We start from the raw sequence: 13,413 nt of genomic DNA on the forward strand, positions 1-13,413 counted from the left end.
GATCTGAGAGTCATCAGCACACAGAGATGAGAGTTAATTTGTGCTCATGGATTAAATTACCCATTGAAAGGATTTAGACAAAGAAGAGAAGAGGACCAAGGACCGAACCCCATGCAAGCCAATAGTATCACAGGAGCCAAAGGAGGACAAGATTTCAAGAAGAAGAGTATGATCAACATTGTTGAAGACAGCTTACACGTCAAAGAGGAGTACTGGTTCTTTGCTTTGGCTGGGAAGAAGTCTTTAGAGACTTTGGTGATAGCAGTTTCAGTGGAGTGCAACAGGTGGAAGCTGGCTTGGAGATAGTCTAAAATGAAATTGGAGGGGAGGAACTGCAGATGGCCATTGCAGACAGTGCATTCAGTCACCATGCACAAAGTGGCCCCAAAGTGGGGTAAGTGTGGACACTGGCTCCTTGGGGATGCTTAAGTCACGTGATCAATCACCACCTCCCAATATTCGATACGGTTACATAGCCAACCACTGCTCTTCAAAGAGAGCGGCCAATAAATCCCTAGAGCCAAATCCAACAGCCAATCAGTGTTAGCTATCCCCAGCTCTGCAGCCTGGTATTCACATCTGACAGCCAATCATTGCTCATACCCCAAAAGTGAATCACATCCTGGCTAGCCTGACCCAGCAGACCAATCAAGCAGCAGAATACATGCTGGGATAAGCCCCTCCCCCTAGATCAGTGATTCACAAACTTTAACAATCTGTGAACCCCTTTCACTAAAATGTCAAGTCTCACGAACCCCCTTTTAAAATTAATATTTCCAGGGATTCTCCTTTACCTGAGTATAAATTATAAAAGCAGTGATCTTGGAAATACACAATTTGTTTTTATGACATGCTTATTACACACTATTATTTATTATTATTTATCATTACAGTATTTTGATTACATTATGGAAACGGCAACACTCTTCCAAGATCTCACTTTCATAGCTTGTATCACTTTGAATAAGCCTGTTGTAAGATAAGGTTCCTATGTTTCATCAAGGAGTATCAGATGTGAAACAGCATGAAGGTCTTTAAGAAGCCAACTCTCAGTTTCTCCTACACAAGCATTCAGGTCTTGAGCAGTCCAGGCAAACAGCGCACTTTACAAACCTTAAACTTGTTCTTCATAATCATTTTAAAAATACTAGCTGCCTATTTACTTTTAAAAACAGCAAAAAATATCCACCTCCCTTTCCATTTCTTATAAGGAGTTTTGAAGTTTAAGTCTCCTCAGTGGGATAGATATGCTTGCTTTGATCTGCTTTGCTCTTTGAAGTCCAGGAGCTCCAGGCCCCATGCTGCCTGGGGTCCCTAGGGACAGCTCTGTCTGCTATTAGGGAATTTTTTCCTGAGAACCCTCTAACATTTTGTGAACCCCCAGGGGTTCATGAACCCCAGTTTGGGAACCACTGCCCTAGATGGTCAGGGAGCCCTGTGATGGGCCTAGGCCAGCGCTTCTCAAACTATAGGGTGGGCCTCCCAAGGGAGGCACAGGAATGTTAAGGGAGGAGCAAGCTGTGTGCCTTTTTTATTTTAAGTATCAGGGGGTAGCCGTGTTAGTCTGTATCTACAAAAACAACAAAGAGTCTGGTGGCACCTTAAAGACTAACAGATTTATTTGGGCATAAGCTTTCGTGAGTAAAAACCTCACTTCTTCGGATGCATAGAGTGAAATCACTCTCACTTTCACTTTCACTCTATGCATCCGAAGAAGTGAGGTTTTTACTCACGAAAGCTTATGCCCAAATAAATCTGTTAGTCTTTAAGGTGCCACCAGACTCTTTGTTGTTTTTTTTATTTTAAGAGCTCCATCAGCCCCGGGAGGCTGGGGCTCATGCAAAAGGGCTGTGCATACCCAGGAGACAGTGATAAAGGGAACAGCTGGAGCCCCGCTGCTCGGGCTCTCCATCCACCTCCCCTCCCCCCATCATTGGGAGGCAGCCCAGGCTGGGGCACTCCTTCCTCCACTCAATCCCTCACCAGGAGGCAGCCTGGGCTCAGACTTTACTGTCTCCTCTCCCCCCCTCACCTGGAGGTAGTGGAGCTCCGTCTGTCTACCCTGAGGTGGCAGCAGCAGTGCAGAAGTAAGGGTGGCAATGGGGCACCAAGTCTGCTGTGAAAAGTGATATGGACAAATATCACTTATCATATTGTCTCCCTTCTGTGCTGATGCTGGCACGGCACTGCCTTCAGAGCTGGGCACCTAGCCAACAGCCGCTGCTGCTCTCCACTCTGCCTTCAGAGCTGGGTGGCAGTATATGTATTTGTGGGGAGTGAGGTGGGACATAAACAACTACAGACACAAAGAAGGGGGCCAGATCAAATAAGTTTGAGAACCACTGGCCTAGGCAGATAGTAGCAAAACCCCACCTCCCGGTGATGCATGTTAGCAGGGGAAGGGAACAGGCATTCCTATACCTTCAGAGTTAGGACTACACTTCTAATCAAGGTTGGATATTTTTAGGATGGGAGAAACTGAAGCATGCTTGTAATGTAAGGGGAAGAGCCAGAGGGAAATGAGAAATTAAAGAGAAGACTAAGGGAAGGGGATGAGAGTGGGCATGAGGGAGCTCAAGAGACAGATTGGAATGGGATCACTCTGACAAAAAGAATTAGAGGAGGAGAGCAGATGAGAAACTTCTGTGTGTGAGACAGGGGAGAAGTAGGAGATAGTTGTTGGGGAGGGGAGAGAGAAGGGAAGGCATGATGAGGAGATGGGGAAAGTAGTATCATATTTTGTCAATTTTCTCAAGGAAGAAATCAAAGATCTTGTGCCGAGAGAGAAGTGGAGGCAGGAGTATGGGAGAGTTTGAAATATGAGTCAAAGGTGGCAAACTAGTGGCTGGAATTATGCATATGGGTTTCAATTAAACTGGAGATGTAGAGCTGTTTAGTAAGGAAGATGGCAGAACTGGAGGACAAGAATATGAATTTGTAGTGGAGGAAGCCAGCCTGGGCACAGAATTTTTGTCAAAGACATTCCATAGCATGAGATGGAGGTGAGCAAGGGTTGGGTGGTCTTAGGGCAGATCTTGCAATGGGAGATAGAGAAAAAGAGAATCAAGAGTCAATTGTGCTTTATCTACCATGGGAGTGCACCCACCTGAGATTAAATGTGAAATTTAAGAGCACATGACTTTAGATGGAAGTTTAGAACAGGAAGTGAAGTAGAATCCCTGTAAGGGGTCAGACTCACCCCTGCAGCACCTCCTCACTGGTCTCTTCCGGGAATTAGCTCTTCAACCCAGGAGCACCCTCTGTAGGCTGGTGATCTGCCTTGCCACTGGCCCCATGTCCCTCCCAGGACCCCAGTGCCCCTTTCTCTGGGTGCTGCCCCTGGCAGTACCCACACACTCTAGGTCTCCCCTCCCAAGGGAGCCCCCACCCACTAACCCCCCCTCACCTCAGTGTAAGGCTATTGCCAATCACCATCTAGCCCCCACTCCCTGGGGCAGACTGCAGTATCAGCCACTCATCACAGGCAAGGTTGGGTTTGGACCTGCTGCCTTTGCCTACCCCTGGGCTGCCCTCTTCAACCCCCAGTACCTGTTAGCCCAATACTAGGCCACAGCCTGGGGCTTTCCAAGCTGGAGCACCCCAGCGCCTCTGCCTTTCCCTAGCCCTGCTCAACTCACATACCCAGTCTCTAGCTCCCTACAACCAGGCCCTTCTCTCTCTGAATGCAGAGCATGAATGTCTTCTTGCCTTTATAGGGCCAGCTGGGCTCTGATTGGGGCGTGGCCCAGCTGCAGCTGCTTCCCCCAAACAGCCCAGGTCTTTCCTTCCACAGCCCCAGCCCTCTGCAGGGCTGGCTTTAACCCTTTCCAGGCAGGAGCAGGTGACCACCCCGCTACAATCCCACATCCAATAAAAGGACTCTTCACATTTTTTAGTCACTTTGAGGTAGGTACAGTTGGAGCTACATTTCTCCCATTTCTATAGCACCTTTCAGCAAAGGCTCTCAAAGCTCTTTTCTGATCTTCAGGCTCATATTACACACAGATATAAATAAATAAATAGCTGCTGTAGCCGCGGAGTGAAGCGGCAGATGGCGCGGCCGGTGCAGTTGAAGAGGTAGCAGCTCAGTGCTACATAAATCCCTGGTACACCCACATCTTGAATACTCCGTGCAGATGTGGTCGCCCCATCTCAAAAAAGATATATTGGAATTGGAAAAGGTTCAGAAAAGGGCAACAAAAATGATTAGAGATATGGAACGGCTGCCATATGAGGAAAGATTAATAAGAATGGGACTTTTCAGCTTGGAAAACAGATGACTAAAGAGGGATATAATAGAAGTGTATAAAATCATGACTGGTGTGGAGAAAGTGATTCTTCTAAGTGTTATTTACTCCTCATAACACAAGAACTAGGGGTCAACAAATTAAATTAATAGGCAGCAGGTTTAAAACAAAGAAAAGGAAGTATTTTTTCACACAATGCACAGTCAACCTGTGGAACTCCTTGTCAGAGGATGTTGTGAAGGCCAAGACTATAACAGGGTTCAGAAAAGACCTAGATAAGTTCATGGAGGATAGGTCCATCAATGATTATTAGCCAGGATGGGCAGGAATGGTGTTGCTAGCCTCTGTTTGCCAGAAGCTGGGAATGGGCAACAGGGAATAGATCACTTGATGATTACCTGTTCTGTTCCTCTGGGGCACCTGGCATTGGCCACTGTTGGCAGACAGGACACTGGGCTAGATGGACCTTTGGTCTGACCCAGTATGGCCGTTCTTATGTATTGTGCTTTCCCTTCATAGCTCTCTAAGTGCATCACAGAGGAAGGCAAGTATCTTTATCCCTGTTTGACAGATGGAGAAAACAAGGTGCAGAGAGATGAAGTGACTGGTCTGTGGTCACAGAAGCAGAGCTGGGACCAGAGCCCAGGTGCCTGGGACTCCGCACGGTGCTCTGCCTGCCTATACCAGGCCTCGCTATGACACAGAGGGAAAAGGATCACATACAGTCCGCCCCTGTGTCAGTGGGACAACCCCTCGGACCCTCATAGGAGCCGGCTGAGGGTAATGCTGAGGGAAGAGGCGGGGGGGATCGGCACTGGAGGCGGGGCGGAGGATCCGCAGTAAGCAGGACGTGGAAAGGGGCGGGATGGGGCCCAGCTGGTGGGCGGAGCCTACTCTGGCCCCGCCCCAGGCCCGGCGGGTGGGCGGGGCTCCCGGAGCTGTCCAGGGACGCTGGTGCTGAGCCGGCTCCGGCGCTGCTCGCCGCTTGATTCTGCGGCGTCCGGCTCCTCCCCGCGCACCCCGGGCGGGCCGGGCCGGGCCATGCCGCCGCCTCCCGCCGCCGGGGAGCCCGCCCCAGCGCGTTAAGCCGCCAACTCCCGCTCGGGCCCGGCCCCGCGCCTGCCCGCCGGGCTGCAGCGGCGGGTGACTGCGGCAGGCGGGCCCTCTTCGCTTCGCCCCGCCATGGCCTCCCGGCTGCTGCGGCTGCTGCTGCTGGCGGCGCTGTGCGGCCGGGCCCCGGGCGGGGAGGTGGCGGCGCCGCTGGCCGAGCTGCGCTCGCAGATCTCGGGCGTGGAGTCGCTGCTGGAGGAGTTCCGCCGCCAGCTGCAGCCGGACGAAGCCGGCGGGGGCCGCTGCCGGGGCGGCGCCTTCTCCGCCCGGCCCGACGCCATCATCCGCACCAAGGACTCGCTGGCGGCGGGCGCCACCTTCCTGCGGGCGCCGGGCGCCGTGGCGGGCTGGAGGCAGTGCCTGCAGGCCTGCTGCGCCGAGCCGCGCTGCTCGCTGGCCGTGGTGCAGCGAGCCCGGCCCCCGGGCGAGCCGGCGGCGCTGAGCTGCTACCTCTTCAACTGCACCTACCGCGGCCGCGCCGTCTGCCGCTTCGCTCCGCACCGCGGCTACAGCAGCTACAGCCTGGGGCCCGCCAACCTCACCCAGCTGCTCGCCCACGGCCCCCGCGGGAGCCCGCTCCCCGCCCTCACCCAGGCAGCAGGTAAGGGGCCAAAGCACAGGGGGTATCGCTGCTTACATTGGGCTGGTGTGTGTGACACTGTGCTGGGGCCCCTCGGCGAGCTGGAGAGTTTGGGGTATAGGCTGGACAAGTTAAGGTGCTGGTCTAGGTTGGTTCGGTCCTGGGGACGAGATGGGCGCTTGAGCTCCCTACATTTCTACCATTACAGCAGCTCTCAGCCATCCCCCGCTTCCGGTCCCCGCCGACCCCCCCATCAGGGTCCGGTTGTGCCAGACCTGCAACGAGACAATGGCTCTGTCCTAAAGAGTTTACATTGGCAGCACTGCCTGTGCCTGCTCACCTTAGCTGGCTGTTCACAGGGACAATAAGGCCAGAACCTTTCCAGAGAATTCAAGCTGCTGTTGTCTGATAAGCAGAGGGTTGGGCAATCTGTTAGGGGGATGAGTGTGATATAAAAGCTCCCAGGGCAGCTTTTTAAATAGCACAGTTTTGTCACTGTTTATAAAAGAGTTTAAATAAACAGGAGACTCAGAGGTGGCTTGTTTTATATGTAATGTGGTTAATAAACCAACAAACAAATTGCAAGGAGCTATAGGATAGTTCTTGGTTGTGGTACTAATTGCACCCCTCTTTTTCTGAGAATTTTACAGGAGATGTTGTTGGCTCTGCGTCTACATATGAAGCAGCTAATCGTAATTATTTTGTCCCATATGTAGAACAGTCTCATTGAAGGGTCAGTTCTTCAAGGTGCTAAGCACCTCAACTCTTACTTAAATCACTCAGTAAGCTTGGGCACATGGGCCCCAATTCAGCAAGGTACTTGAGCATGTGGCTTCCTTCAAGTCTTGATTAGTCCCACTGACATAGCCGTATTAGTGAGATCACACTTAATTCCATGGCTGTTGTTACTTTGGTGATATCATAAATAGATACCAAGGTAGGGGAAGAGAGTTTGTGGGAGAAAAAGATCCTTATTATATACAAACTCTGGGTAAAATCCTGAACTTACCTATTCACATGACTAAAGTTACTCAGATGAATAGTTCTATTGAAGTCAGTGGAACAACTCCTGAGCAACTTTACTCATGTGTGTAGGTGTTTGCATGATGTGGCCCATTCTGCAGTAATTATGAGTATGAGGAAAATAAACTTTGTAGCTTTGCCTCAATATGAAGGTTGGTACCCAATATTCAAGATGGCAGTTCAGTGAAGAGCTAACGAATTGGGTTAAAACATTCATGAGGCCAGCATTCCTTGCAAGAATAAAGTAGATTATCATATTTATATAGGGTCTTGTGTGGAATTGTGAGTCCTTAGCACATTTAAAATTCAGCCCCATAATGGTAGAATCTAGCATAGTAGAGTTTAAGGATTTGTACAGTGGCTGAGCAAGATAGACTTCACGCAAAAACAAAATTGTTAGAAAACACTTCTACAAAGCAAACCCAGGGAGGAAGATGACAGGGAACCAAACACTATTTTCTTCTGTTAGAGTTTTGCCTGCTTAAGAACTTCAGTGTCAGATCTTATAAGAGCAAAAAAAAGAGAAAGAGGCTCCACGGATAGCCTAGAGATAAATAAGCAGTATGGGTGGTACTCTTCATCTTGAATCAACCACATAAAGAGAAGCAGCTTCCAGAGCATCTCTGAAGCATAACACAGCGCAAGTAATCCAAACAAATGAGATCTAGAAGAAAACATGTCTGAGGATCCAGCATTCAAGACTTGTTCTCTTCAGGATTTCTGACATCTGAAGCAAAGCTCTTTGACTCACTGCTTCACCCTCCTACAAATGTGACCTGTTATTAGAAAATAATATCTTAAAGGACAATCTATTAAGGTTAGTTATGGTTTCAGAACCTTTTGATGAAGTATAAATATTTCCTATACATCCTCTCGAGGAATTCAGTATATCTATCCAAGTAAACACTTAATGTATGCGCATTATTGAGTAGCATGACATTTAAGTAACATGAAAACACCTAGTAATAGGTGTGAATGAAGAACACTCAGAAAGCATCTAAGGCTATGTCTACACTACGGACCTTACAGCGGCACAGCTGTACTGCTGCAGCTGTGCTGCTGTAAGGTCTCCTGTGTAGCCTCTCTATGCCAGTGGGAGAGAGCTCTCATGCCGGTATAATTAAGCCACTCCCAATGGTGTAATTTAGAGCAGTTTTTTTCACACCCCTTACCAACAAAAGTTTTGTCGACAAACATGCTAGTGTAGACAAAGCCTAATGCTATTTGCCCAACAGGACAGCCACTTGGGGTGGAGATTTTGGACCTGATTTTCGACCTGATTTTCCACTCTGTTGCACCAGTTTTATGCCACTACAACTTGATTGAAGCCAATGAATATTGAATAATGACTATTAGTTCAAAATTATAACTAATGTAGTTTCATGTAAAAGCAGCAAAGAGTCCTGTGGCACCTTATAGACTAACAGACGTATTGGAGCATGAGCTTTTGTGGGTGAATACCTACTTCATCGGATGCAAGTAGTGGATATTTCCAGAGGCAGGTATAACTGTGCAAGCAAGAGTGAGTCAGGCTAGAGATAACGAGGTTAGTTCAATCGGGGATGAGGCCCTCTTCTAGCAGTTGAGGTGTGAACACCAAGGAGGAGAAACTGCTTTTGTAGTTGGGTAGCCATTCACAGTCTTTGTTTAATCCTGAGCTGATGGTGTCAAATTTGCAGATGAACTGAAGCTCAGCAGTTTCTCTTTGAAGTCTGGTCCTGAAGTTTTTTTGCTGCAGGATGGCTACCTTTACATCTGCTATTGTGTGTCCGGGGAGATTGAAGTGTTCTCCTACAGGTTTTTGTATATTGCCATTCCTAATATCTGATTTGTGTCCATTTATCCTTTTACGTAGGGACTGTCCAGTTTGGCCGATGTACATAGCACAGGGGCATTGTTGGCATATGATGGTGTATATTACATTGGTGGACGTGCAGGTGAATGAACCGGTGATGGTGTGGCTGATCTGGTTAGGCCCTGTGATGGTGTCGCTGGTGTAGATATGTGGGCAGAGTTGGCATCGAGGTTTGTTGCATGGATTGGTTCCTGAGTTAGAGTTACTATGGTGCGATGTGTAGTTACTGGTGAGAATATGCTTAAGGTTGGTGGGTTGTCTGTGGGCGAGGACTGGCCTGCCACCCAAGGCCTGTGAAATTGAGGGATCGTTGTCCAGGATGGGTTGTAGATCACTGATGATGCGTTGGAGAGGTTTTAGCTGGGGACTGTATGTGATGGTCAGTGGAGTTCTGTTGGTTTCTTTCTTGGGCTTGTCTTGCAGTAGGAGGCTTCTGGGTACACGTCTGGCTCTGTTGATCTGTTTTCTTATTTCCTCGTGCAGGTATCGTAGTTTTGAGAATGCTTGGTGAAGATTTTGTAGGTGTTGGTCTCTGTCTGAGGGGTTGGAGCAGATGCGGTTGTACCTCAGTGCTTGGCTGTAGACAATGGATCGTGTGGTGTGTCTGGGATGGAAGCTGGAGGCATAGCTGTCGGTGGGTTTTTGGTATAGGGTGGTGTTAATGTGACCGTCACTTATTTGCACTGTGGTGTCTAGGAAGTGGACCTCTTGTGTAGATTGGTCCAGGCTGAGGTTGATGGTGGGGTGGAAGCTGTTGAAATCGTGGTGGAATTTTTCCAGAGTCTCCTTCCCATGGGTCCAGATGATGAATATGTCATCAGTGTAGCATAGATAGAGAAGGGGCGTGAGTGGACGAGAGCTGAGGAAGCGTTGTTCCAGGTCAGCCATAAAAATGTTGGCATATTGTGGGGTCATGCGGGTGCCCATAGCGGTGCCACTGGTCTGGAGGTATATCTTGTCATCAAATTTGAAATAGTTGTGTGTGAGGATAAAGTCACAGAGCTCAGCAACCAGTTGTGCTGTGGCATCATCAGGGATACTGTTCCTGACAGCTTGTATTCCATCTGTGTGTGGGATGTTTGTGTAGAGCGCCTCTATATCCATGGTGGCTAGGATGGTGTTTTCTGGAAGGTCACCAATGCATTGTAGTTTTCTCAGGAAATCGGTGGTGTCACGGAGATAGCTGGGAGTGCTGGTGGCGTAGGGTCTGAGTAGAGAGTCCACATATCCAGACAGTCCTTCAGTGAGAGTGCCAATGCCCAAGATGATGGGGCGTCCAGGATTTCCGGGTTTGTGGATCTTGGGTAGTAGATAGAATAACCCCGGTCGGGGCTCTAAGGGTGTGTTGATTTGTTCCTGTGTTAGTGTAGGGAGTGTCCTGAGTAGATGGTGCAGTTTCTTAGTGTATTCCTCAGTGGGATCTGAGGGAAGTGGCCTGTAGAATTTGGTATTGGAGAGCTGTCTGGCAGCCTCCTTTTGGTAGTCAGACCTGTTCATGATGACAACAGCACCTCCTTTATCAGCCTCTTTGATTATAATGTCAGGTAGTTTCTGAGGCTGTGGATGGCATTGTGTTCTGCACGACTGAGGTTATGAGGCAAGCGATGTTGTTTTTCTACAATTTCTGCCTGTGCACGTCGGCGGAAGCATTCTATATATAGGTCCAGACTGTCATTTCGACCCTCAGGAGGAGTCCATGTGGAGTTCTTCTTCTTGTGCTGTTGGTGGGAGGGTATCTGTGTATCAGTGCGCTGTTCAGTGTTATCTTGAAAGTATTCTTTGAGTCGGAGACAGCAAAAGTAGGCTTCCAGATCGCCGCAGAACTGTATCATGTTTGTGGGGGTGGCAGGGCAGAAAGAGAGTCCCCGAGATAGGACAGACTCTTCTGCCGGGCTGAGTATGTAGTTGGATAGATTGATGATATTGCTGGGTGGGTTAGGGGTACCACTGTTGTGACCCCATGTGGCAGGTTTCATGATTAACTAATTTGTTTTAAATTGTTTTTCTATTAAAAAATCAATCTAAAATCTTTCTTAAAAGGTAACTGTCATGGTTAATGCAATTTTAATAGCAATATGAAAACTTAGATAAGTTGATCTCCAATTTATACTCTTCACCAGTTATATTTTTATGTCTTCTTTACCCCAGGATGTCTAATTAAGAAGGGCGTGATCTTGAACTCATTGAAGTAAAAATTTGTACCAGTAATGTCAGGCCTGCACTTGCTTCCATAGACATAATTTGCAAAACTTCCACTGAAATCAGTGGGAACAAAATTAGGCATATAATATCTGATCTAGTCTATACTTCCTCACAACCTATTTTTTTGCTCATGATTTTAGAATGAAGATAGAAATTTGTCTTCTGGCCCAAACCTGTGAGGTGCTCAGTGTCTTGCTATTACCTAGCCTCAATCTGCTTCTGTGTGGGTTGGCTGTGATATCATAAATGGGATTATAACTACTTAGTACAATTAGGTAGGAGTTGAAGCAGAGCTGTGAGGCAGAAAGGCCATTTATTCAGATTTCTGTCAGCCATGACAGGAAAGAAAAACTGAAGATTGTTAAATTGAGGTCTAATGTGGTGCATGAAAATGAAGACATCTCTCCTCACATGTCATGCTGTCACTGGCTTTACAATAATAAGCTTTACATTTCAAGATTTTTCCTCATACTAGAAACACAGTTTATCTATTCCTGTTCTGTGATGAATCCTGGGTTCAGAGCACATTCAATCTTCTTTTATCTACTTTTTTCATTTTCTTGAGATATATTTAAAAGATGTCTTTTAAAAAACAGCATCTTTATAATCCTAAAATATGGTGATCTCTAATGTTTCACTGTTAAATACTTTGAGTAATTTTCAGTAACCTCAACCTAAATTGTATTTGTAATTCTGAGAGCACCTATTGGCAGATTTAGACTTTTCAGTCCAATTGCATCCCTTGTGTAATTTCACTGAAGTCAGAGGAATTACAGTAGGCCCTCTGTTTTTACCTAATACAATATCCCAGTATATTAAGGTCCAGATTCTCCATGGTGTTACTCCAGCTGAATGGAGATGTAACTCCATGGACTCAATGGTTTTATATTAAAGTAAAACTAGAGTAACACAGTCTTGAATCTGGGCCTTCAAGAAAAAAATGTATTTACTGGGAGAAGGGCTTTGGAAAATTGAGTTTTGCTGGAAAGTTTTGATTTTTCCATCAGAAAATCATTCCCATCTCCACAGCTCCCTTGCTTCTAAACAGGTGGGCTGCTGGGAAGCCTGGCTCTGGAACAGCCTGCCTGGTAGGCTACCTCAGACGTGGGGATTCAGGCTCCTCAGCTCCAACGCAGCCCTCCAGGCAAAATGCTCCAGAGCTGTGGCTCCCAGGGCTTCTCAACTCCTTGGCGGCCCATCAGGTGGACTGCTCTGGAGCCGGGGCTTCCCGGGTCTCGGCTTCTCAGGAACCCAGATGACTCCCAAATTGTCTGGCTCCCTGCCGGGTAGGCTGAGAGGGTTCCACACCTCTCAGGGAGCCTTGGAAACATTTTGAAAATGTCAAGACAAAATGTCATTTCATCTCTGTAAAAATGAAATTTGGGCAATCCTGTTCTGTGGGAAACTTGATTTAAAAAAAAATTATTTTGTTTCAAAACAGAATGAATTTGGACTTTCCCCACAGAATGGGAATTCTCCAGTTTCTGCCCAGCTAGAGAAGGCAGTGAATGAGGCAGGGAACTGCAAGAAGTGAAAGAACAGTCCCATAGTTGGGGCCCTTGAATGTTGCCCTGGGCATTAGAATCTGTCCCTGCCTCTGCCACAGAATTCGTGTATGTTTCTGGGCAAGTCACCAAAACCACAGTTTTCTAAGATGCCTGCTGTTTACCTCATTTTCTGGATGCCCATCTTGAGAGCCTGGTGGCCTGATTTGCAGAAGTGCTGAGTGCTCACAACTGAAATCAGTGGTAACTGTGCTTTGAACACAGAGTGCTATAAAATTCTAAATATTTTTAGATGTCCCAAGTTAATCGTTCAAAATTAGTGTTACTTTTCTGGCCTTAATTCCTCTGTGCTTCAGTTCCCCCATCTGTAAATTAGTGATAATACCACTTCACGAGATTGTTTGAAAATGAGTCAATTAATGTTTATAGAGTCCTCAGTTCCTAGAGTGATGCGTGCCATAAAAAGGCCACAAGGAAATTAATAATCCTGTATTCATTGTTGGATCTGGAAGATGTAAAGCCCTGGAACCACACATTGAATGTTGTGCATGTGTATTTTATATAAGATTTATGTTGGCATTGGTCCTCCTAAATTAAATAAAAACCACTTCCAGCCATCCTACTTGCTGTATAATTGTTTCAGCTGAAGCATCCCTGCTTGCAGCCGAGGTTTCATAACATGAAGATATACCAGTTTTCTTCCTGGCTGAAGCTGAGACATTATGCAGCAGTTTACCAGTATTGCCACTTAGACATAATTAAACTTCGCATTTAAAAGTTAAGGTGCATTAGGGTGACCAGATGTCCTGATTTTATAGGGACTGTCCCGATTTTTGGGTCTTTTTCTTATATAGGCTCCTATTATCCCCCACCCCCTGTCCCGATTTTTCA

At 47.2% G+C, this 13,413-nt stretch overlaps 1 protein-coding gene across 1 annotated transcript in view; it reads left to right on the forward strand.

Annotated features, from left to right (window-relative positions):
- Positions 1-5,233: 5,233 nt before the first annotated feature.
- Positions 5,234-13,413, forward strand: part of LRP11 (LDL receptor related protein 11) — a gene marked incomplete in the record, with an annotated part of 43,587 nt that continues 35,407 nt past the window's right edge. The window contains 1 exon segment of the mRNA XM_034765430.1: positions 5,234-5,958. Coding sequence (XP_034621321.1) covers positions 5,430-5,958 — 529 coding nt within the window.

The sequence above is a fragment of the Trachemys scripta genome, chromosome 3, assembly GCF_013100865.1.
Source record: "Trachemys scripta elegans isolate TJP31775 chromosome 3, CAS_Tse_1.0, whole genome shotgun sequence".
NCBI lineage: Eukaryota > Metazoa > Chordata > Testudines > Emydidae > Trachemys > Trachemys scripta.